Source organism: Heterodontus francisci, chromosome 3 (assembly GCF_036365525.1).
Source record: "Heterodontus francisci isolate sHetFra1 chromosome 3, sHetFra1.hap1, whole genome shotgun sequence".
In the NCBI taxonomy this organism is placed as follows: domain Eukaryota; kingdom Metazoa; phylum Chordata; class Chondrichthyes; order Heterodontiformes; family Heterodontidae; genus Heterodontus; species Heterodontus francisci.
In genome coordinates, this window is record NC_090373.1 from 150,706,490 (window position 1) to 150,731,192 (window position 24,703).

Here is a 24,703-nt window from a genome sequence, read left to right on the forward strand (position 1 = left end):
TCAGTACTAGACTGCTCAATATGACCATTCGGGAGGCATCTATCAGCACCTCAACTGAAAGTAATGAGGATTGCGACTTCAGATTAGCCTAAGAGCCGATCAGTACAACAGAAGATAGAGGTCTCTGGCCACAAGTTCTCAAGTCTGGCTAAATATGCAACATTTGGCACTAGACTGGAGACGTAGCCTTATTTTAAAAAAGGAGATAAATCAGGTAACAATGAACTAGTTCATCTAACATCAGTTGTGGGCAATTTCTTAGAAGTCATCATTTGAGACAGATTTAGTGGATATTTGAGAAATGCAGTCATGCAGGCCCTCACCTACCAAGAATGAGGCACATTAATTTCACCACATGGACAATAAATTTCAAATTGTTGCTGGGAAGAGGAGAAGGCCTTTGACAAGAGGTTGCCAGGCCCCTGGCTGGAAAGACATTTTTGCATATTAACAGACAGTGCTTGGAACAAAGGAGCTATCCCCTGCTTCAATACAATCCACAAATGGACATGGTCATACCAGTTAGTCACATGACTAACCTACTTGGCAGTCTGGGTTTTTTCTGAATTATACAGTTTGAACTGAGAGTCTGCAGAAAGCTGTTTGCTCCTGGATTGAAAAGACCTCTCCTGGCTGACTCGCCACAGCCTCTTCTGTCTACTCCCATCTCTTTCTCACGGAACTCAAAGCCCATTGAAGACACATGAACCCCAAGAGAGAAAAGTTTCCTAAAGTGAGCAAGGTTTAAGAAGAATACAGGGCCCCAAAGAACAGCAAGATCTACCTACAAGCAAGGACTCTACAGTGAGCTCAGAGAACCGTAACAACTCTTCAGATAGTGCCTCAAACTTTTTCACTTTATTTTTCTTCTGCTCTTTTCTGTCTCTTGCATGTGTGCATCACGTATGCAAGCTAGCATGGGTGCATCGTGTATCAGTAGGCATTAACCGAATTAGAGTTTAAGTTCAATAAATTTCAACTTTTCTTCTTTGAACCTAAGACAGCCTGTTTGTGCTGGTTTACTTGCCTTATATTTGGAAAGTGGTGAATAAGGATTCACCAAAGGGGAGCTAAAAACATGGGGCATAGACTATAAGAGCAGGGAGGTTATGATGGAGCTGTATAAAAGGCTAGTTAGGCCACAGCTGGAGTACTGTGTACAGTTCTGGTTGCCACACTATAGGAAGGATGTGATTGCACTGGAGAGGGTGCAGAGGAGATTCACCAGGATATTGCCTGGGCTGGAGCATTTCAGCTATGAAGAGAGACTGGATAGGCTAGGGTTGTTTTCCTTCGAGCAGAGAAGGCTAAGGGGGACCTGGTTGAGGTATACAAAATTATGAGGGGCATAGATAGGAAGAAACCTTTTCCCTTAGTGGTGGTGTCAATAACCAGGGGGCATAGATTTAAGGTAAGGGGCAGGAGGTTTAGAGGGGATTTGAGGGAAAAAAATTTCATCCAGAGGGTTTTTGGAATCTGGAACACACTGCCTGAAGGGGTGGTAGAGGCAGAAACCCTCACAACATTTAAGAAATATTTAGATGAGCACTTGAAATGACATAGCATATAAGGCTATGGGCCAAGTGCTGGAAAATAGGATTAGAATAGATAGGTGCTTTATGGCCAGCACGGACACAATGGGCCGAAGGGCTTCTTTTTGTGCTGCATAACTCTATGACAGATGCATCAGGATGATGCCTAGAAGGCAAAATATGGTTAAGAGGTGAGACTTGAGATACTGGTACACTTTTAGTATAGATGAGTAAGAAGAGATTTAATAGAGGTTTTTTAATGATAAGAATAATTTTCTCTGTGAAGTCAGTGACAAAGGGTTACCAATTCAAAATTGTCAAGCGTGTAGAGCGAGGTTAGGAGAAATTTCTTGATCTAGAAGGACGTTGAAACAAAGGAATGATTTTCTGCAAGGAGTGGTTAAGGCAGACCAAGGCATTTTTAAGGGAAAACTGGAGAATTTTTTTTTAATTAGAGAAAAATATAGAGTTATAGGGAGAGCATGAGCCAGTGGGATTAGGTTTGGATTGCTCAAATGAAGAAACAGCACAGCTTTGATGAACCAAATGCCTCCTTCCATAATGTAAGCTTCTATGATGTAACTACACACCATCATTGTGCCACTGAGCCATAAAGCCAAGAAATCCAAAGGCATCAAATGAAGAGGACGTGCTTGGACTTAGTTTTGCTGCCCAAAAGGTTGGTGCTACTGCCTCGTCTCATAGATGGAAGAATGGCTATTTAGGTTCCAGTTCCTGAGTATTGCCTGCACCTAGAGAACTGTAACAACTGGAAAGGTCACCTCTTTCAGGAAACAAGAAAACAGGACATAAACTCTCTCTCTCCCCACCATCCCCCCCCCCCCAAACAATGTTTGTGCATTATACAATAAGAGCAATAAGCTGCAGTGTTTACTGGAATGTATTCTCGCCTCAGTTCAAACAACACTTACAAACCACTCAAGTCTGTACTGTCGCAGTCATTCCGGAGGACACTGGTCAGTAAACAAACTATTTACTTCATTCCGTTTCCCAGGAAAAATGACAGGGAACCCATACCCGCAAAAAAATGGAGATCATGTGCATTTCAAGTATACAAGAGTACATTAATTTAGTCCTGACGAAAGGTCACAGACCTGAAACGGTAACTTTGCTTCTCTCCCCATAGACGCTGCCAGACCTGCTGAGTATTTCCATTACTTTTTGTTTTTATTTCATTAATTTAGTGCTTGCAAGATCGAAAAGTAAACACTTTATTAAATATACTGCACTTACAAGTCCCAAAATCATTCTTCAGGAGTTCATATTTTAATTGAAATTGCAGAATGTCTTGTCAGACTTTGCTATAGAAATCTTGCTATAGTCCTCAAACAGTTAAACTATACTTGCACAAAATATTATTGTAATGCAGTCATGGTCTTATCACTGAAACGTCCTCTTGGATGCATTTGTCTTTACTTGATTTTAAACACGATTGGCTTGAAATGGAAAATGCAATTTCAAAAACCCACCATCATCTCTGAAGAATCCTCAATATATTCATCTTTTCTGGTGACATTTGAGAAGGAGCGCAAAGCTCCTGTTAGACGAGGTAGTTCCATTTAATCCCGATTCACTGATCCATAGGAAGAATAATCAAATTGCTGCTGGAATTTGCAAAATCTGCAGGCAGAACAAAAATGGAAAGTGAATGAAACTATTCAACTGACACACAAGTTTCTCAATGAGAAAAATATGAACTCTGGCAGTTATAGTCCGAATGCAATACAGTTGAATTGGCATATCACTGCAAAATGAAAATTATATAGTAAGACACATAGAGGTACATGAAAACCAGAACAAGAACTAATTCCATTCCCTTTTAAAATGGTGCGTGAATGCCACTACTGATTAGGTGTGTGAATGCTACTACCAGAATAGATTTACTAACATGGAACCAAATATTCTCTGTACTTGGGCTGATGTGTTACAGAATTGACGATCAAACTTTCATTTTATTTTTAAAATAATGAATTATGTGGAAGGTGAGGACCTAAAAAAAGCCACCTGCTGCATACATTCACAAGACTTTGACTTTCAGTGTAGTTAAGTTGAACTGCACACACCCTCAACCTCTGTTTTCGCACATTGTTGGTGTTGACTATTATGGCTGCCAAACCCAATTCTGAAGGGACTGGCACCGACTGACTTACAGATATAAAAAAGCAACTGTACTCAATTTTAAAACAAAACAAAAAAATCCACCTGTACAAAGATACCTTCGCTGCAAAAATGAAGATGTGCATCCAGCCTCTTTGCAGCATGTGTTGCTCTGCATTACCATCATCAAATATGTCTATGCAGTCACCTTAACAGTACTGTACCTTTTAACATTGAACATTTTTAAATAATTTACATTACATTTATAAAGATGCTCTTTCACTTTCCAGAGGGCAGAATGCAGAAAGGCACTCAGTCAATTATTAAACCAGACAATCCAGAAGGTCCCAGGTTCAATTCCCAGTCTGTGCCAAGTTTGCTAATTATAGATGAGTAGCAGAATGTTACAAATGGTCTTTGTACCCTCAGGAAGGAAGAAAACCAAAATCAGCCGCAATTCCCACCCTGATAGTTTTCAGAGGCCCCTGCCGGAAATTATGCTTGTGATTCCCTCCATGAGACACCAAGGGGAGAATTTTGTGGACTTAGTCCCTGCCGGAATGGGAACCCGATTTACTGGTTGGCAAGCTCTCCCTGAGTCACATCTCCACCTCCAGGCATTCCACCTCCAGGTTCCCTGACCAATCAGGGAGGTCAGGCGGGATGACACGCCTGTGCTAATTTAAGGGGCCCTGGCATGAGTTGCAAGGGCTCACCAGCACTTGGATTTTCAGGCTGCAACAACCACAGGAATGGAGAGGAGACCTAAGAAGGCTGCCTCCCAGGTCTCTCACCTGGAGGTCTTGCTGCAGGATCTGAGGAGCTGCAGTGAGATGAGCTCTCCCAAAGACAGGAGGAAGCGGACAACTTCTCTAACCAAGCAGGCAAGGATGAAAGTGATCGAGGAAGTGAGTAGCAAAAGCATGCTCCCTCCAGCCTGGATACAGTGCACAAAGAGAATCCAGCACGTCAGGATGGCAGGAAAGGTGAGTGGCATAACTTTAGGTGCCGAGCACCACACTCTGACCTTCCTGGCATTCTCCTGCACAGCACGCCTCAGGACAACACACGTTGCAACTGCATTCATTTCTCTCTCTCCAAGCACCTCACATCCCATCTGAGCAGCCTATACTCACACTGACCCTCAGCATATTGCCCTCTCACACCCATACCTCACAGTCACCCTCCACAAATGCTGTCCTTCCCTCCTCTGCACAAAAGCCATTACGAACACCCTCACCTCCTTGCTTTCTCTCCTTGCAAAAGAAAGCACACAACTTAGTAAGTGGCAGAGACCCATGATGTAGCCTACCACTGAAAGGTACCTCATCAACCCCTGGCGATGCGTGCCCACCTGACCCACTGGGAAGCGTCTTGTTCCAATAGGCTGCATTTATCAGCAGTGACCTCCCATAAGAGTCTGTGCCGCTTGAGGCACTGGTGCTCAGCTAGGTCAGGAGAGCTCATCCTCTACCTGTAGGCTCAGTGTTGGAGGTATCACTTCCTTCCAGCTGGATCTCTGTGTCCATCCCCTCTGCCCTTTGGAGAGGCATGTGGCTGAGGAGAAAACAGTTGGTGCTGCTGCCAGTGTTGCTCCTGCTCCTGAAGCCGTTGGTCTTTCCCCACATCAGAGACTCGAGGTGCAGCTGCATAAGCTGCTCCCATTGCTGTGGTGAAGGCTGACAGCAGGGAAGTACAGCTGAAGGGGAGTGAAGTGCTAGCCAGGCAATTACCTGTCAGACAGCGATAGCACTCTGAGAGAAGAAGTGCTTTGAGAAGCAGCCTCTCACCTGACCATGGCTGGGGCTCTTCAGTTTCACTGATCAAAACCTTCCCAGCTTGTCAGTTTCACTGAAGACGCTCTCCCCACTGTGCACTCACCTCGGTGACCCTGGTAAGTTGCTGACAGGTCACAAGAGGTGCCCTTGTCAAGAAATGCAGAATTGAGAGCTAAAACAGTTCTTAATTGGCATCTTAAGTATCTTAATTGGTTATCCAACAGATCCAAGAGGGTTCCCCGATCCCCTTCAATCCCACCCCAGCGAAACCCAGAACTAGGCAGGATGATGTTGGGATTCCAACCTGGCATCACTTTAAGGGGTTTAACTCCCCGCATGCACGCAAACCTGCTTCCCCCTGCTTGGGAAAACTCTCCTCTGAGTGTAAAGAGTGACTACCACATGTGGCGGGAAAAATGTACCCAACGTGGCCCTCATCCTGATGACCACCTTCGTGTGCGGCTGCATCAAGCTGTGTGTAGATCCCCAGTACGCAAACTCCAAGTGTCACTACGTGCTGAGGTTCTATCTGTCCCCGGTGTTGCGAAGGATGGGCCTGGTCACATTGCCGCGGAACGCTCCGTGCAGTTGGGCGGTGCCGTACCACCTATCCTTCGTGGAGCAGTTTCTGCGGGAAAACACCTTTGACCACCGGTCCATCGGGCAGTGGTCTGCACGGAATGTCCTCAAGGCCCTACGGGAAAAGGAAATGGTGGATCCTGTCGGATGGTTCCCCGAGCAGACCGTCAAAGTCATTTGGCGGAATGCCTCATCACCAGAACTTTCAAACAAGCACCAAGACGTAGCTTGGCTGGTGGTGAGGAGGGCCCTCCCCGTCAGATCCTTCATGCACACCCGAAGTCTCGCCCCCTCCGCACAGTGCCCCCGCGTTGGCTGTGGTGGGGAAGAGACGGCCGCCCACCTCCTCCTGGAATGTGCCTTTGCAAAGCAGGTGTGGAAAGAGATGCAGTGGTTTTTGTCAAGGTTCATCCCAAGCAGCTCTGTAACACAGGAGTCTGTGCTCTACGGGCTGTTCCCAGGGACGCACACCGAGACAAACATCAACTGCTGCTGGAGGACTATCAATTCGGTGAAAGACGCCCTTTGGTCTGCCCGAAACTTGCTGGTCTTCCAGCGCAAAGAGTTGTCCACCACCGAATGTTGCAGACTGGCACATTCCAAGGTCCAGGACTACGTGCTGAGGGACGCACTAAAGCTTGGGGCAGCCGCAGCAAAGGCTCAATGGGGAAAGACCACAGTGTAAGGTTCCCCCACCAAGCTGGACTGAGGGGCTGAATCCATGGGAAACCCCTCGAACTGTATCGTTAATATTCTCAATTGCTGTAAATGTAAAACTGTAATTGACATGACAATTGTGAAACGGAAGGTTTGGGAAGAAACTCATGACAGTTTTGAAGGAAACTGATCTCCCTTGCAATGTTTGTATTTTTTGGTGCTGTTTGGAAACTGTTTGGCAATGTAATTTTTACAGATTTTTATGAATAAAGTATATTTTGGAAATAAAAAAAAAAATGTGGAATAGAATGAAAAACCAGGAGGGGTTTCTGAGCCCAACTATTGTGAAACAGCTTGCTCACACGATGGGTATGCAGGAACATCCCGAAGGACTGGGACTAGCAAGGACAAATGGTATGGGAAGCAACAACTAACTTTTTAAAAATGGGTGTAAAGATTGCTTCCATTAATGTGCGTAGCATTAAATCTACTACGCGATGTGTTTCAACCTTGGATTACCTCGCCAAGGTCAAAGCTGACCCACTGTTTCTGCAGGAGTGTGGAATACCACACCTCAGCACCTACAGGCAGTGGTCGCAATGGTGGTCCCACAGGCCATCAATCTGGTCGGGGGGTAATGATTGCCGTTCCTCCGGCCTGGGTATTCTGCTGCGGGGAGGTAACTTCACCATCTCTGAAGTTAAGGAGGTGGTGGGCGGTCGCCTCCTCGTAGCAGACGTGATGTACAACAACGCTCCGCTCCGGTTGATCAACGTGTACACCCCGGTACAACGCGAGTGGCTGACCGTCTTCCAGCATCTCCCACTGCTGCTGGCGACGTCCAGGCCGGTCATCCTAGGCGGTGATTTCAACTGCATCATCGATGCGGCTGGACGATCCGGCAGCGACGAGAGCAAACTGGACGCTACGTCCAGATTCCTAATAGAAACAGTTAAAGATGCCAAACTGCACGACGTCTTCAGCAAACCTGCAGACGGAGCGCAGCGCAGATACACATGGTCAAGATCGGATGAGTCTGCCCATTCCAGGATTGACTTCCTGTTTGTGTTCCGTCCCGTCACGGTCGGATCCACCAACGTCAAGCCGGTGTTCTTCTCCGACCACTGCCTCTTACTGGCCGACTGTCACTTACAGGACGACCAGCGGGTTGGCAGAGGGACGTGGAAGCTCAATGCTACACTGCTGACCCCAGAGAACGTTGAGGAACTCAAAAGGGATTACAAAGGTTGGAGGACCGTGAAACCCCTCTTTGAGTCTCCAGTTCACTGGTGGGAAGCGATTGAGAACATCAAGAGGTTCTTCATCCACAAAGGTATTCAGAGGGCGAGAGAGAGACAGAGGGAAATGTCCCGACTCCAGAAAAGTATGCAAAATCTGCTCCGGTTGCAGTCAATGGGGGTCGAGGTCAAGGAGGACCTCCAAGATCATCTCCCGGTCCAGAGTCCGCTCCATCGAGCAGGATGAGACGTGCTCGCGTTACTTCTTCCAAAAGGTACACAGAGAGAGCTCTGTTATCAGCAGCCTGAAGGAAGATGATGGCTCGGTAATGTCTTCGCAGTCCGACATACTAAGGATCAGCAAATCCTTTTATGCTGGGCTGTATGACGCGAAGCCCACAGACAGCAGAGCCGCCCAGTCCTTCCTGTCATCTATCACAGAGGTCTTAGATGACAGCAGGAGGGAGAGACTGGACAAGCCGCTAACTCTGGACGAGCTGACAAAGGCCGTCGAGTCCTTCGAGACATGTAAAACTCCCGGAAGCGACGGCTTACCGGTCGAGTTGTACTCGGCCCTGTGGGACTGGGTCGGCCTGGACCTGCTGGACGTATACGAGAGTGTGCTCCTGGCCGGCAGCATGTCAGAATCCATGAGGAAAGGCATCATCACCCTCATTTACAAGCGGAAGGGGGAGGGCAGAAATCAGAAATTGGCGGCCCATCTCACTGCTTAATGTTGACTACAAGATTCTGTCCAAAGTCATAGCCAGTCGAGTCAAATCTGCTCTGGAGTTGGTGATCCACCCTGATCAGACCTGTACTGTACCCGGCAGAAAGATCTCTGATAGTCCCGCGCTACTCAGGGATACGATCGCCTACGTACGGGACAGGAGGGTGGACACCTGCCTCATCAGCCTGGACCAGGAGAAGGCTTTTGACAGGATATCGCACACCTACATGATGGACATGCTCTCCAAAATGGGGTTTGGAGAGGGAATCTGCAATTGGATCAAACTGCTCTACACATACATCAGTAGCGCAGTCTCAATCAATGGGTGGGAATCGGAAAGTTTCCCGATCAAATCTGGAGTCAGACAGGGCTGTCCTCTCTCCCCGGTCTTGTTTGTTTGCTGTATTGAATCCTTTGCTGAATCTATTAGGAAAGATGTGAGCATAAGAGGGGTGACAATCCCAGGCAGCGGAGGCACTCAGGTTAAAACCTCCCTGTATATGGATGACGTCGCCGTCTTCTGCTCGGATCCGCTGTCCGTGCGCAGACTGATGAGCATCTGCGACCAGTTCGAACTGGCCTCGGGAGCCAAAGTTAACCACGGCAAGAGCGAGGTCATGTTCTTTGGGAACTGGGCTGACCGATCCTTAAGAGACGGTTGCCCACCTACTCCTGGAATGTGTCTTCGCAAAGCAGGTGTGGAAAGAGATGCAGTGGTTTTTGTCGAGGTTCATCCCAAGCAGCTCTGTAACACAGGAGTCTGTGCTCTACGGGCTGGTCCCAGGGACGCACACCGAGACAAACATCAACTGCTGCTGGAGGACTATCAATTCGGTGAAAGACGCCTTTTGGTCTGCCCGAAACTTGCTGGTCTTCCAGCGCAAAGAGTTGTCCACCACCGAATGTTGCAGACTGGCACATTCCAAGGTCCAGGACTACGTGCTGAGGGACGCACTAAAGCTTGGGGCAGCCGCAGCAAGGGCTCAATGAGGAAAGACCACAGTGTAAGGTCCCCCCACCAAGCTGAACTGAGGGGCTGCATCCACGGGAAACCCCTCGAACTGTATCGGGAAAATTTTGTGTGCTGTAAATGTAAAAATGTATATGGCATGACAATGAAATGGAAGGGTTGTGAGGCAACTCATGATTGTACAGAAGGAAACTGATCACCTTTGCACTGTTTGTATTTTTTGACTTGATGCTGTTTTTAACTGTTTGGGAATGTAATTTTTACAGATTTTTATGAATAAAGTATATTTTGGAAATAAAAAAAAAATGTGGAATAGAATACCTTCAAAAAAAGGGGAAGGAAAAACACACCAAAAATATTCTCTCTTCCACCTTAAAAATGACAAATAAGGTTACAAATTTAAGTTATCCCACTTGAAGTTTCATCTTTTTGAAATATAACTTAAAAATTAAATATATGTAACGTGAAAAAATGTCTTAGATCCATTAACCATTTCTAAACTCCAACAAAAATTCTTTCTGGCCCCTACAGCAGTTAGAGGACCACTGACTTCAAATTCGATGAGGCCAGTACTGAAAAAGATACCTTGAGATGAAACAGAAGAGGAGAATGTGACACCAGAGGTAACTGTGCGGGAGCAGGAAGAAAAAGCCATTGCAGATGATTCTCTGGCTATGACTGGATAGATGTTTATGGAACCAGATGAATGCAGTCCCACTGCGTTGGATAACAGAGGATAGGCACTGAAGGAGGATGGTGTGGTCAACAGTCAAAGCGCAGGAATACTGCATATGCCCCACACATCTCTAAAACTGCCCCTCCAAAATGCTGCTACTCATTGCAAGTAGCCCAAAAAGAATACTTCCAAAATCACAAGTTTCACAATGAAACTGTCAACAAAGAGAACTTGTAGGCCTCTTTGTGTAATTGTTTACTCCAGTGTTTTATAGTTTTAAGCCCACTGCTTTGAAATTCCTGTGCTCATCTTTCCCGCAACTCCACGTTTGAATCCCTGACACAGCACTGAAAATGATCCTTATTAAATTCACAAAACACATCCTATGTGACGGTGGTAAACTATCCCTCCTCATCCTTCTCAACCTGTCTGCAGACTTTGGAACAGTTGGTCACACCATCCTCCTCCAGTGCCTGTGTTATCTCGCTGGGTGGGACTGCACGCTTCTGGTTCCATTTGTGTCTATCTAGTCACAGCCAATCACCTGAAATGGCTTCTCTTTCAGCTCCCGCACCTTTATCTCTGGTGTCCCCCAAGGATCTATCCCTGATCCACTGACCCAATTTCTTATCTACATGCTGCCTCATGCTGATATCATCCAAGAAAAAAACCATGGTCACTTTCCACACATTTGCCAACAACACCCAGCTCTACCTCTGTCAATCCCTCCACTGTCCCTAAGTTATCAGACTGCTTCTCCGACATCCAGTAATGATTAGAGTTATACAGCACAGAAAAAGGCCCTTCGGCCCACCGTGTCCGCTCTGGCCATCAAGCACCTATCGATTATAATCCCATTTTCCAGCACTTGGCCCGTATCCTTGTATGCTATGTCATTTCAAGTGCTCATCTAAATACTTCTTAAATGTTGTGAGGGTTCCTGCCTCTACGACCCCTTCAGGCAGTATGTTCCAGATTCCAACCACCCTCTGGGTGAAAACATTTTTCCTCAAATCCCCTCTAAACCTCCTGCCCCTTACCTTAAATCTATGCCCCCTGGTTATTGACACCTTCGCTAACGGAAAAAGTTTCTTCCCATCTACGCCCCTCATAATTTTGTATACCTCAATCATGTCCCCCCTCAGCCTTCTCTGCTCTAAGGAAAACAACCCTTGCCTATCCAGTCTCTCTTCACAGCTGAAATACTCCAGTCCAGGCAACATCCTGGCGAATCTCCTCTGCACCCACTCCAGTGCAATCACACCCTTCCTATAGTGTGGCGACCAGAACTGTACACAGTACTCCAGCTGTGGCCTAACTAGCCTTTTATACAGCTCCATCATAACCTCCCTGCTCTTATATTCTATGCCTCGGCTAATAAAGGCAAGTATCCCATATGCCTTCCTAACCACCTTATCTACCTGTGCTGCTGCCTTCAGGTGATCTATGGACAAGTACACCAAGGTCCCTCTGACCTTCCAAGGGTCCTACCATCCATTTTATATTCTCTTGCCTTGTTAGTCCTCCCAAAATGCATCACCTCACACTTCTCAGGATTAAATTCCATTTGCCACTGCTCTGCCCATCTTACCGGCTCATCTATATAGTCCTGTAATCAAAGGCTTTCATCCTCACAATTTACAACACCACCAATTTTCATGTCATCTGTGAGCTTACTGATCATACCTCCTACGTTCACGCCTAAATCATTAATGTACACTACCAACAGCAAGGCTCCCAGCACCGATCCCTACAGTACACCACTGGTCACAGGCTTCCAATCGCAAAAACAACCCTCGACCATCACCCTCTGCCTCCTGCCTTTAAGCCAATTTTGGATCCAATTTGCCAAATTGCCCTGGATCCCATGGGCTCTTACCTTCTTGACCAATCTCCCATGCAGGACCTTACCAAAAACCTTACTGAAGTCCATGTAGACTATATCAACTGCTTTACCCTCATCTACATACCTAGTCACATCCTCGAAAAATTCAATGAAGTTTGTTAAACATGATCCCCCCCGACAAAGCCATGCTGACTATCCCTGATTAATCCCTGCCTCTCCAAGTGGAGATTAATCCTGTCGCTCAGAATTTTTTCCAATAGTTTCCCTACCACTGTTGTTAGACTCACTGGCCTGTAATTGCCTGGTTTATCCCTACTACCCTTCTGGAATAATGGTACCACATTCGCAGCCCTCCAAACCTCTGGCACTTCTCCTGTGGCCAGAGAGGATTTGAAAATTTGTGTCAGAGCCCCTGCAATCTCCTCTCTTGCCTCACATAGCAACATGGGCTACATCTCCTCTGGGCCTGGGGATTTATCCACTTGTAAACCCGATAAAATCGCTAATACCTGCTCCCTTTCAATAGATGAACAGAAAATTTCCCAAACTAAATATTGGGAAGACCGAGGCCATTGTCTTTGGCCCTGCCACAAACTCCATTCCCTAGCCACTGACTCCATTTCTCTCCCTAGCAACTGTCTGAGACTGAAACAGACTGTTCACAACCTTGGTGTCATGTTTGACCAAGAGGTGAGCTTCCAACGATATGTGTGCACCATCACGGAGACCGAGTATTTCCACCTCCACAACATTGCTCTACTCCACCTCTGCTTCAGCTCACCTATTGCTGAAACTATCATCCATGTCTTTGTTACCTCTGGACTTGAATATTCCAATGTTCTTCCTGGCCAGTCTCCCACCTGCATCCTTCATAAACTTGAGCTTATCCAAAACTCTGCTGTCCATATTCTAACTCATTCCAAATTCCATTCAGCATTCAACTCTCTGCTCGCTGATCTACATTGGCACCCCCTATTTGACAACATCTTAATTTTAGAATTCTCATCCTTGTTTTCAAATCTCTCCATAGCCTCACTCCTTCCTATATCTGTAACCTCCTCCATCCCGACAACCCTCCAGGAACTCTGCGTTCCTCCAATTTTGGCATTTTACATATTCCCGATTTTCATCGCTCCAACATTAGCAGCCATGCCTTCAACTACCTAGGCCCCATGCTCTGGAATACCCACCCTAAAGCACTTTGCCTCTCTACCTCCTTTAGGATTCTAAAACCTACCTCTCTGACCAAGCTTTTGGTAACCTATTCTCATGTCTCCATGTCAAATGTTGTTTGATTAAGTTCCTGTGAAGTGCCTTGGGACATTTTACTATATTAAAGATGCTATATAGTGAAGGAGAAAATATTAAGGTGTTTAACATTTTTGAAAGTGGATAAACCACCAGACCCCAACGAAATCTATCCCAGGCTGTTCAGGGAAGCAAGGGAATAAATAGCAGAGGCTCTGAGCAACATTGACCAGTCCTCACTCGATAAAGGTGTGGTGCTGGAGAAATGCTAACATTGCACCATTGGTTAAAAAGGGAGGATGGGATAGCTCGAGTAATTACAGGCCAGTCATGCTAACCTTGTTGGTAGACAAATTATTGGAAAAAATTCTGAAAAACAGTATAAATCGTCATTTAGAGAGTCATGGACTAATCAAGGACAGTCAGCATGGATTTATTAAGGGAACATCACATCTGACTACCTTGATTGGATTTTTTAAGGAAGTAACAAGGAGGGTCGATGATGTAGTCTACGTGGATTTTAGCAAGGCTTTTGGCAAGTTCCCAGATAGTAGAGTGAGCAGTAAATTAAAAGCTCATGGGATCCAAAGGAAAGTGTCATGTTGGATCCAAAACTGGCTCAGTGGCATGAAGCAAAAGGTTATGGTCAGCAGGTATTTTTGTGACTAGAAGGCTGTTTCCAGTGGGGTTCCGTAGGGCTCAGAACTGGGTTTCTTGCTGTCCGTAGTATATATATCAAATATTTAGACTTAAATGTAAGGGGCATGATTAAGGAGTTTGCAAATGGTATGAAAATTGGCTGTGTGGTTGACAGTGCTCCCTCGACACTATTCCCACTAAACTGCTGACCAGCAAACTTCCTCTCCTCGTCCCCATGTTAGCGATACTGTTAATTGTTCTCCCTCTCTCCTTTAAATCACTCATCACCCCTCTCCTGAAAAAAAAATCAACCCTTGACCCCACTATCCTTGCAAACTACCATCCCATCTCCAATCTCCCTTTCCTCTCCAAAGTCCTTAAATGTGTTGTTGCCTCCCAAATCCATTCCCATCTTTTCCGCAACTCCATGTTTGAATCCTTCTAATCAGGTCTCCGCCCCGCCACACTACTGAAACAACTCAAAGTTACAAATGACATCCGATAAGACTGTGACAAAAGTAAGCCATCTTTCCTCATTCTTCTTGACCTGTCTGCAGCCTTTGAAATGATTGATCACACCATCCTTCTCCAACATCTCTCCAATGTCTTCCAACTGGATGGGACTGCTCTCACCTGGTTCCATTCTTAGCTATCTAATTGTAGACAGAGAATCACTTGTAACAGCCTCTCTTCCTGCTCCCCCCACAGTTATCTCTGGTGTCCCCCAAGGATCTATCTTTGGACCAGTCCTATTTCTCATCTACTTGTTACACCTCGGTGACATTAGAGCACAGCTAACTGACCTGAACCAGACATGTGTCGGTTTCGGGTCGGGTCGCTCTTCCGGGTCAGACAGTGACAGCCAGGACATCAAGGCGGTAACACGCCGCACTAGCCTGCAGTGAGAGATTCCATCCAAAGTAGAGCACAACCTCTTTAATATAATCAACTTTATTCTGGTGGTCGGGTCGGGTGCGGGAAAAAAATTAAAGGACTCAGGCCAGGTCGGGCTCGGGTCAGGTTTCATTTGCAGACCCGAGCAGGCCTTTAGGCGACATCATCTGTAAGCATCACAATAGTTTTCACATGTACGACACTCATCTCTACCTCACCACCACCTCTCTTGACTCCTCCGCTTTTGCTAAATTATCAGACTGCTTATTCAACATCCAGTACTGGATGAGCAGAAATTACCTCCAATTAAATATTGGGAAGACTGAAAATATTGTTTCCAGTCCCCACTCCAAACTCCATTCCTTAGCTACCGACTCCATCCCTCTCCCTGGCTACAGTCTGAGATTAAACCAGTCCGTTTGCAATCTCGGTGTCACATTTGACCCCAAGAAGAGCATAAACCTCCTATTTGTGCCGTCACTAAGAGCAGCTATTTCCACCTCCGTAACATCGCCCATCTCAGTTCATCTGCTGCTGAAACCCTCATTCATGCCTTTGTTACCTCTAGACTTGACTATTCTAATGTGCTCCTGGCTGATCACCCACATTCAGCCCTCCATAAACTTGAGGTCAACCAAAACTCTTCTGCCATTTCTTAACTCGCATCAAGTCCCTTTCCCATCTCTCAAGCAATGTCTTGATTTAAAATTCTCAGTTGTTTACAAAACTCTTCATGGCCTCGCCCCTCCCTAGCTTTGTAATCTCCTCCAGCCCCACAACCCTCCAAGGTAGCTGCACTCCTCTAATTCTGGCCCCTTGAGCATCACCAATTTTAATCGCTCCACCAGTGGAGGCCACACATTCAGTTACCTAGTCTCTAAGGAAAGGAATTCCCTCCCTACGCCTCTCCATTTGTCTACCTCACTCAGGAACAAATATGTAGGCAAATTCCAAGTGCAAAAACTATAGGGCAATAATAGTTGGGGATTTCAACTACCCTAATATCAACTGGGATACAGTGTGAAGGGCACAGAGGGTACAAAATTCTTGAACTGCATTTAAGAGAACTTTTTTAGCCAGCACGTAACAAGCCCAATGAGAGAGAGTGCAATTCTAGATTTAGGCTTCGGTAATAAAGCTGGGCAAGTGGATGAAGTAGCAGCGGGTGACCATTTTGGAGTTAGTGACCACAATAGAGTTAGTTTTAGCATAATCATGGAAAAGGATAAAGATAAAACAAGAATAAAAGTTCTAAGTTGGGGAAGGCAAATTTTACAAAACTGAGAGGTGATCTGGCAAAAGTGGACTGGATACAGGTACTTGAAGGAAAATCAGTGGCAAACCAGTGGGAGGCACTCAAAAGTGAGACAGGCACAGTGTAGGCATGTCCCCACAAAGATAAAGGGTGGTACAGCCAAATCTAGAGCCCCCTGGTTATCTAGAAGCATAAAGAGTAAGTTAAAGCAAAAAAAAAGTTATGACAGTCACAAAAAATGTAACACTTTTGAAAGTCTAGATGAGTATAAAACGTGCAGGGGTGAAGTAAAAAAGGAAATTAGAAAAGCAAAGAGAGGACATGAAAAATTATTGGCAGGTAAAATCAAGGAAAACCCAAAGATGTTTTATCAGTACATTAAGAGCAAGAGGATAACTAAGGAAAGGGTAGGGCCTATCAGAGATGTACAAGAAAACTTATGCATGGATGTAGAAGATCTGTGCAGGGTTCTGAATGAGTTTTTTGTCTCTGCCTTCACAAAGAAGAGGGTCGATACAGACATTGTAGTGAAAGAGGAGTGTGAAATATTAGATACGATAAGCACAATGGGAGAGGAAGTACTAGAGGGTCTGACATCCTTGAAAGTGGATAAAACACCAGGGCCGGATGGATTGTATCCCGGCAGCCAGGGAGGAAATAGTGGATGCACTGAGGACCACCTTCAAATCCTCACTGGATACAGGCGAAGTACCAGAGGATTGCAGGTCTGCGAACGTTGTACTATTATTTAAAAAGGGTGCGAGGGTTAGGCCAAATAATTATAGGCCGATTAGTCTGACCTCAGTGGAGGGCAAGTTATTAGAATCAATTCTGAGTGACAGGATAAACTGCCACTTGGAAAGGCACGGATTAATCAGGGATAGTCAGTATGGATTTGTTCAGGGAAGGTCATGTCTCACTAACTTGTTTGAGTTTTTTGAGGAAGTAACAAGGAGGATTGATGAGGGTAATGCAGTGGATGTGGTCTACATGGATTTTAGTAAGGCATTTGACAAGGTCCCACATGGCAGACTGGTTAGAAAAATGAAAGCCCACCGGATTCAGAGGAATGTGGCAGGTTGGATCCAAAATTGGCCCAGTGACAGGAAACAAAGGGTAATGGTCGATAGATTTTTTTTCGAATGGAAAGCGGTTTCCAGTGGCGTTCCACAGGGCTCAGTGTTGGGTCCCTTGCTGTTTGTGGTGCACATTAATGATTTGGACTTAAATGTAGGAGGCATGATTGGGAAATCTGATGATACAAAAATTGTCCATGTAGTTGATAGTGAAAAGGATAGCTGTAGACCCCAGAATGATATCAGTGGGCGGAAAAGTGGCAAATAGAATTCAATCCGGAGAAGGGTGAGGTAATGCATTTGGGGAAGGCAAACAAAGCAAGGGAATATGCAATAAACGGGAAGATATTGAGAGGGATAGAAGTGAGAGACCTTGGAGCGCACGTCCACAGGTCCCTGAAGGTGGCAGGACAGGTACATAAAGTGATGAAGGCGGCATATGGAATGCTTTCCTTTATTGGCCAAGGTATAAAATACAAAAGCAGGGATGTAATGCTGGAACTGTATAAAATGCTGGTTAGGCAACAGCTGGAGTATTTCATAGTTCTGACCACCACATTACAGGAAGGACGTAATTGCTCCGGAGGACAGAGGAGATTTACAAGAAGGTTGCCAGGGCTTGAAACTTGCAGCTACGAGGAAAGATTGGATAGGCTAGGGTTGTTTTCCTTAGAACAGAGGAGGCTGAGGGGTGACTTAATTGAGGTGTACAAAATTATGAGGGGCCTAGATAGAGTAGACAAGAACCACTTGTTTCCCCTAGCAAAGAGGTCAATTACCAGGGAGCACAGACTTAAGGTGATCAGTAGAAGGATGAAAGGGGACATGAGGAAAAACCTTTTCACCCAGAGGGTGGTGGGTATCTGGAATTCACTGCCAGGAACAGTGCTGGAGGCAGAAACCCTCAATTCTTTTAAAAGGTAACTGGACTGCACCTGAAGTGCTGTAACCTGCAAGGCTACGGACCAGGTGCTGGAAGGTGGGATTAGATTGGGCGGCTAGTTTTTTCGGCTGGCGCAGACACGGTGGGCTGAATGGCCTCCTTCTCTGCCATAATTTTTCTATGGTCCTCCTTTAAGGCACTCCTTAAAACCTACCTCTTTGGCCAATCTTTTGTGACTTTCATCTGACTTAATATCTCCTTATGTAGCTCGGTGTTATATTTTGCTTTATAATGCTGCTGTGATGTGCTTTTGGATGTTTTATTACGTTAAAGGCATTCTATAAGTTGTTGTTGAAAGCTGTAGACTACAGGAAGATATCAATGGACTGGTCACATGGGTGGAAAAGTGGCAGATGGAGTTCAATCCAGAGTAGTGTGAGCTGATGCATTTGGGGAGGACAAACAGTGAAAAGGAATGCACCATGAATGGTCAGCTTCTGAAAAGTATAGAGCAACAAACGGACCTTGGAATGCATGTCGACAGATCCCTGGAAAGTAGGTCAGGTAGATAAGGTGGTCAACAAGGCATATGGGATAGTTTCCTTTCTTGGCAGAGGTCTCGAGTATAAGAGCAGGGAGGTTATGCTAGAACTGTAAAAGAACACTAGTTAGACCAGAGATAGAGTACTGCATACCATTCTGGTCACCACATTACAGGAAGAACGTGATCACACGAGGGGGTACAGAAGAGATTCACAAGCATTTTGCCAGGAATTGGAGAATTTTAGCTAAAGACTGGATAGGCTTAATTTGTTTTCATTGAACAGAGGTGGCTAAGGGGAAATTTAATTGAGGTAGTATACAATTATGAGGTGTCTAGATAGAGTGGATAGGAAGAACCTATTTCTGCAAGCAGAGAGGTCAATAACCAAGGGTACAGATTTAAAGTAAAGTAATCGGTGGAAGGATTAGAGGGGAGTTGAGGAGGAATTTTCACCCAGAGGGTGGTGGGGGTCTGGAATTCACAGCCTGAAAATAGAGTGGAAGATGCAGAAACACTCATCTCATTTCAAAAACACATGGATATGCAGTTGAGGTGACTTAACCTACAGACCAAGAGTTGAAAAAAGGGATTAGCTCTTTTTTGGCTGGCATAGGCCTTCACCTTATGTGTGGTAAATCTTTCTAGGTTTCTATAATTGCTAGTTGTTATTGTTTTGGATCAAGCCAGCCTACCACCCAAGAAGGTATTTAACAATTCCTTCTGTAATGCCTTTGGATGGCTCAGTTTCAATAACATGACCAGGGATTTGACTAAGGGCAGTGTTCCCCAATAAGGATGTCAGGAGGTCTTTCTGATCACTGTGTTTTCCATGCTGCATCTATTCGTAGTTTTTCTCTCAACCTCTCAGTAAAAACTGGCAGTTCCCTGTGATTAAACTAGCTTATGCTCATATAGTGCAAAGTTTTCTGTTCAGTCAAATATTTCAAAGATTACATAAAACCAGCTACAAAAATCTCAAATTCCACTCAAAGTAACTATTCAAGGGCTCAAATCACAGAAAAGTCATTAATGAAATTTACAACCATTAAAATGTATATAATTGTTTATTTTTAAATGAATACATTCAAAACAGCTCACAAATAAACAAACTTGGTGCATTTCACTCTGTGTTTATTGTAAAACTGACTGCTCCCCAATACGATTGCGGGATTTCCTGGGACAGTAAAAGTCACTTTACAACTAAGCGAAATGTTCAGGATGTTTTCCCAGGTGAAACCACAGTTTTATAAGCAGTGTTGTGTGTCAATGTGGTAATACACAGAGAAAGGCAGGGAGGATGAGGAAGAACTTTTTTTATCCAGCAAGTGGTAATAACATATGAAAAAGGAGCAGGAGTAGGCCATTTGGCCCCTCAAGCCTGCTCCGCCATTCAACTAGAACATGACTGATCTACCTCAATGCCATTTTCCCACACTATCCTCCTATCCCTTGATGCTTTTAACATCTAGAAATCTATCCATCTCCGTTTTTAAGATACTCAATGACTGAGCCTCCACCTCCCTCTGGGGTGGAGAATTCCAAAGATTCACCATCTGCTGAAATTCCTCCTCACCTCAGTCCTAAATGGCCTACCCCTTATTCTGAGATTGTGTACCCTGGTTCTGGAGCACCCCAGCCAGGGGAAACATTCTTCCTGCATCTACCCTGTCCAGCCCTGTAAGAATTTTGAATGTTTCATTGAGATCATCTCATTCTTCTAAACTCTGGAGAATACAGGTCCAGCCTCAATCTCTCCTCATAGGACAATCCTGCTATCCGAGGAATTATGCTGGTGAACCTTCACTGCACTCCCTCTGTGGCAAATATATCCGACCTGGGAACTCGCTGCCTACAAGGTTGGTGGAAGCAGAGATAATCAATGGCTTCAAAAGGAAATTATATAGACACTTGAAGGAAATAAATGTGCAAAGGTAAGGGGATAGAGTGGGGGAATGGGATTGACTGGATTGCTCTAGAGAGAGTCAGCCATTGACTCTGTGTCGTAAATAACTCTAAAAGGATTTCTATTTTGTTTCCAAAAAGCCACGTCCATACACCGCCTCACGTGTCAGTTTCAGCCACAATCCAGGAAGTGTGGCTGGGAGCATGCGCGCTTTGGTACACCGGCCGCACCACCCTCCGGGACATGTAGTTTTTCCGCCCGGCACATCAAACTCAGTTTCTATTTAGGCCACACAGGCTAAACACTTTCCTCTGACTGTTCCACGCCAGGCAAAACTCTTCCACTCTGCTGTCCTCCCACCCCAGTGACTAAACCTATCCAGAGCTGGCGTGTCAGCTTTCGTCGCAAATCCCTGCCCACTGTTCCCCGTTCAGAGTCGATACACCTACCGCTATAAATTCCTCGCACCACACACACACCCGGGCCGACTGGTCCTGCAGCCACCGCCGCAACTGGGTAACTTTGCGTGACGCGCGCGACTCTACGTGCGTACATGAGCGGCCGGTGGAGGAATCCTGATCCTTCTCGCGAGACCGTCCAACTGACGCTGCGCTATCAGCGCCAGGGAGTTTAGCAGGTGGAGGAGGCGGCCTGCCCTTTTCTGTGATGACAGCAGCGTTCTTCGGACCAGCCGTTTGGAGCGCGAGAGGCGATTGTGCTGTGGGCGTCAACTGAGTGCGCGCGTGGAACGGAACGTCCCCTCTGAAACTGAAAGCGAATGTGTGGGAACTGTGTATGTGTAGTCCAGTTAGATCTCAATTAAATAGGTGGTAAATGCAGCCCCTTAACTTAGCTCTCACACAATCTGGAAGGAGGATGTCCACACCAATAATTGTGCTCTGGTCAGAGGGGTGGATTAACAGTCATCGGCTATCAGCACCTTGCTGGGTACTTACACTATTAATTCTTCTTTGGCCTCCTTGTCTCGAGAGACAATGGGTAAGCGCCTGGAGGTGGTCAGTGGTTTGTGAAGCAGCGCCTGGAGTGGCTGTAAAGGCCAATTCTAGAGTGACAGACTCTTCCACAGGCGCTGGAGATAAAATTGGTTGTCGGGGTTGTTACACAGTTGGCTCCCTCCTTGCACTTCTGTCTTTTTTCCTGCCAACTACTAAGTCTGTTCGACTCGCCAGGCTTTAGCCGCGCCTTTATGGTTTCCCGCCAGCTCTGGCGATCGCTGGCAACTGACTCCCACGACTTGTGATCAATGTCACAGGACTTCATGTCACGTTTGCAGACGTCTTTAAAGTGGAGACATGGACGGCCGGTGGGTCTGATACCAGTGACGAGCTCGCTGTACAATGCGTCCTTGGGGATCCTGCCATCTTCCATGCGGCCACATGGCTGTGTTCGGGGATCCCGTCCATGGCGGCGATCAGGAGGAAGAGCGGCCACATGGTCCCGGCAGCGGCTCCCGCTCACTCGGCGACTCCGCGCTATTTTCACATAAACTTTCCCCACAACTCCGGCTCGGCTCCCGGATCCCGATCCCAGTAGCAGTACATCATTGTAAAAGGGACAATGGTGGGAGCTGATGAAATGTTTTATTACCTGCACCCCCTCCCCCCCCCCTCCGCTCCCAGCTCACCCCCCTCGCACCCCCTTCCCCCCACCCCCCTCGCACCCCTTCCCAGCTCTCCCCTCGCACCATCTTCCCCTCGCACCACCTTCCCTCCACCCCCTCCCACCGCACCCCTCCTCTTCGCACCCTCTCCCCCCCTGCACCCTCTTCCCCCCCACCTCATCCCACCGGCATCCACCTACCCCTGTGTAGGGGCCCTAACAACCACACTGCCTTGTGGGCATCTCAGGAGAGACCAAGGCTAAAGGAGTAAACCCTAACAGAAAATCCGGAGCGGAATCCCGAAGGCGGTCATGTGTCACCTTTGGCATGTTTCCGGCAGTACCTGCAGCCATACCGGTGCCAAACGTCGTGCTCTGCACCCCTTTGGACCCCACCAAGAAGGCCGAGGGGGGGGTTTTTGATGCTTGGGCAACTCACAACCTCCATACATCTGCCCAGGCATGCGCCATGGAGAGGTCACTCCATAGTCGCCTCACAGTGACCAAATCAACTATTAATTACTAGACCTGATTTGCTGTACTTTTTAAAATCTTTTTTTCTGAGTTTTATTGGTCGATTAGTGTGCAAGTGCAGCAACCTCATGAAAATCACAGGGCGGTTGAAGGCGAGATTCTGCTTTTGTAAAAGTATCGATCGAGCAGTGCAAATCGGTCAGAACATGTGGCGATTTGCAATTCACAGGTTATCTCTTCCTTGCTACAAGTTGTTGGTGGATCTGTGGATTAATATGGGTTTCAGCAAAATTTGGCCCATAATGTCTGCATCACTGTCTTCAGATTAAGTTATCCAAATGATGTCGATAGTGGTTTATGAAGGCAGCACAAAACTGTAGATGTTGACACAATATGCAGCGTTGAAGATTTCAGACAGGTTGTATTGCTTCAATGATTAACCCCTGGAGCTATGTCTCCACCAATGAATACTCCAAGATGACTTTGAATGTCCTGCTAACAAGGGTGATCCTAGATAATTTACTCAACTGTTCAAGCCATTGTCTGGGATGGGAGCATTTTAGACATGCGTCTCCACTTCAATGTCCTGGAATGTGAGGTATTTCAATGCAAATTGTGGTGGCCATCTTGGTTGCCAGCTTTTTAAAAGTTAAATGTAGGATTCCAGCTTTCCTTTTTAAAAGGTTAATGTAGGTTTCCAACTGATGAATTAAAAATCCTCATTCAGCATAGCTTTACCCCATTTCAGTGGACTACCTCTGCTTAAACGTAGAATGTTTCATACGTTACAACAGTGACTGAATTTCAAAAGTACTTCATTGGCTGTAAAGCATTTAGAACGTGCTAAGGTCATAAAACGTGCTATATAAATGCAAACCTTTCTTCTGTAAGGATTACTGAATTAGTCTCCAACATTGTGGAGAGAATGCAGAAGATTTTTTAAAATCCATCTTGCACAGTCTGCATCATAGTTCAATATTACGCATCCTCCACATGCAGTACTCCATCCGAGCTCTGCCCTCAGTTGTTAGTTACTTCTAGGTATACATCAAAATAAACTGACAAGCTTGGCACATGGAACAGGTGTTATATTCCAGAAAGCCAGTTCGTGAAAGATAGAACTGGAGACGATCTTTACTGACTTTTATTTACAGAGTTGCACATTACACGCATACACCTCCGAATGCACCAACCCAACAGTTTCAGTCTGTGTCAATTTATAGTGTGCACAAGTGAATCTCCATTTAATACCCACAACCTGCATACAATTAAACACAATTAATGTACAATTAACAACAGGAATGGAGGTGCCATGTGGTTCAATGTCACACTACATTGAGGCACACTATTGTTGAAAACATCACGAAAGGGTGCCACAGTCCAGATAGTTTACCCTTAACTTTGAATCCTGCCTGGATCAACTCTGGCAGTGATTCATTAAACAAAGAATGAAAAAGGCCAAAAATGAAAATGCATTTTGTTGATGTACATATAAGCAGTGGTTGGCATCCTTCTATCTCTGAAAGATGATGGACACGCAGCAAACAGTCCATTTAGGTGAGGTGCCTTCTCTTGGCACAACTTTGCTGATGGCTTTGAAGACCAATTCTTGAAAGGCAGGTTCTTCTACAAGTGCCACACGTGAAGCTGCCAAGTGATGCTGTGAGTTGTTGTTTTCAGCATTGGCACCTGTTGCCAAGCTTCTCCAACCACTAATCCAGTGGATTGGAAGGTTGTAAATGTAATATTGCTATTGAAGAAAGGAGGGAGAGACAAAATAGGGAACACAAGGCCAGTTAGCCTGACATAAGTCATTGGAAAGGTGCTGGAATTCATATTTAAGGAAGCGATAACAGAACCCTTCGAGACCCCACCCAGCGTCCTTCATTGGACAGCAAATCTGCCTTAACCTGGTCTTACCCTAACAGGGTTTAGTTTTAAACACATCGTGTTTTTAGCTCCACCTTGTTCACCACTTTCCAATTATAAGGCAAAACAACCAGGTTTTCTTAGGTTTAAAGAAGAAAGCTCTAAAACTAAAAA

At 45.8% G+C, this 24,703-nt stretch overlaps 1 protein-coding gene across 3 annotated transcripts in view; it reads right to left on the reverse strand.

The window, feature by feature from the left end:
* ascc3 (activating signal cointegrator 1 complex subunit 3) overlaps positions 1–21,258 on the reverse strand; it is a 740,670-nt gene extending 719,412 nt beyond the window's left edge. The window contains exons 1-2 of one of the 3 annotated variants that reach the window (XM_068026887.1): positions 21,016–21,251; positions 3,023–3,173 (exon numbers count right to left, since the gene is read on the reverse strand). In XM_068026887.1, coding sequence (XP_067882988.1) covers positions 3,023–3,112 — 90 coding nt within the window. In that variant the 5' untranslated portion in view covers positions 3,113–3,173; positions 21,016–21,251. Of the gene's footprint in view, positions 1–3,022; positions 3,174–21,015 lie in introns of all 3 variants that reach the window. The other 2 variants (XM_068026891.1, XM_068026900.1) reach the window with 2 other exon arrangements.
* Positions 21,259–24,703: the final 3,445 nt, after the last annotated feature.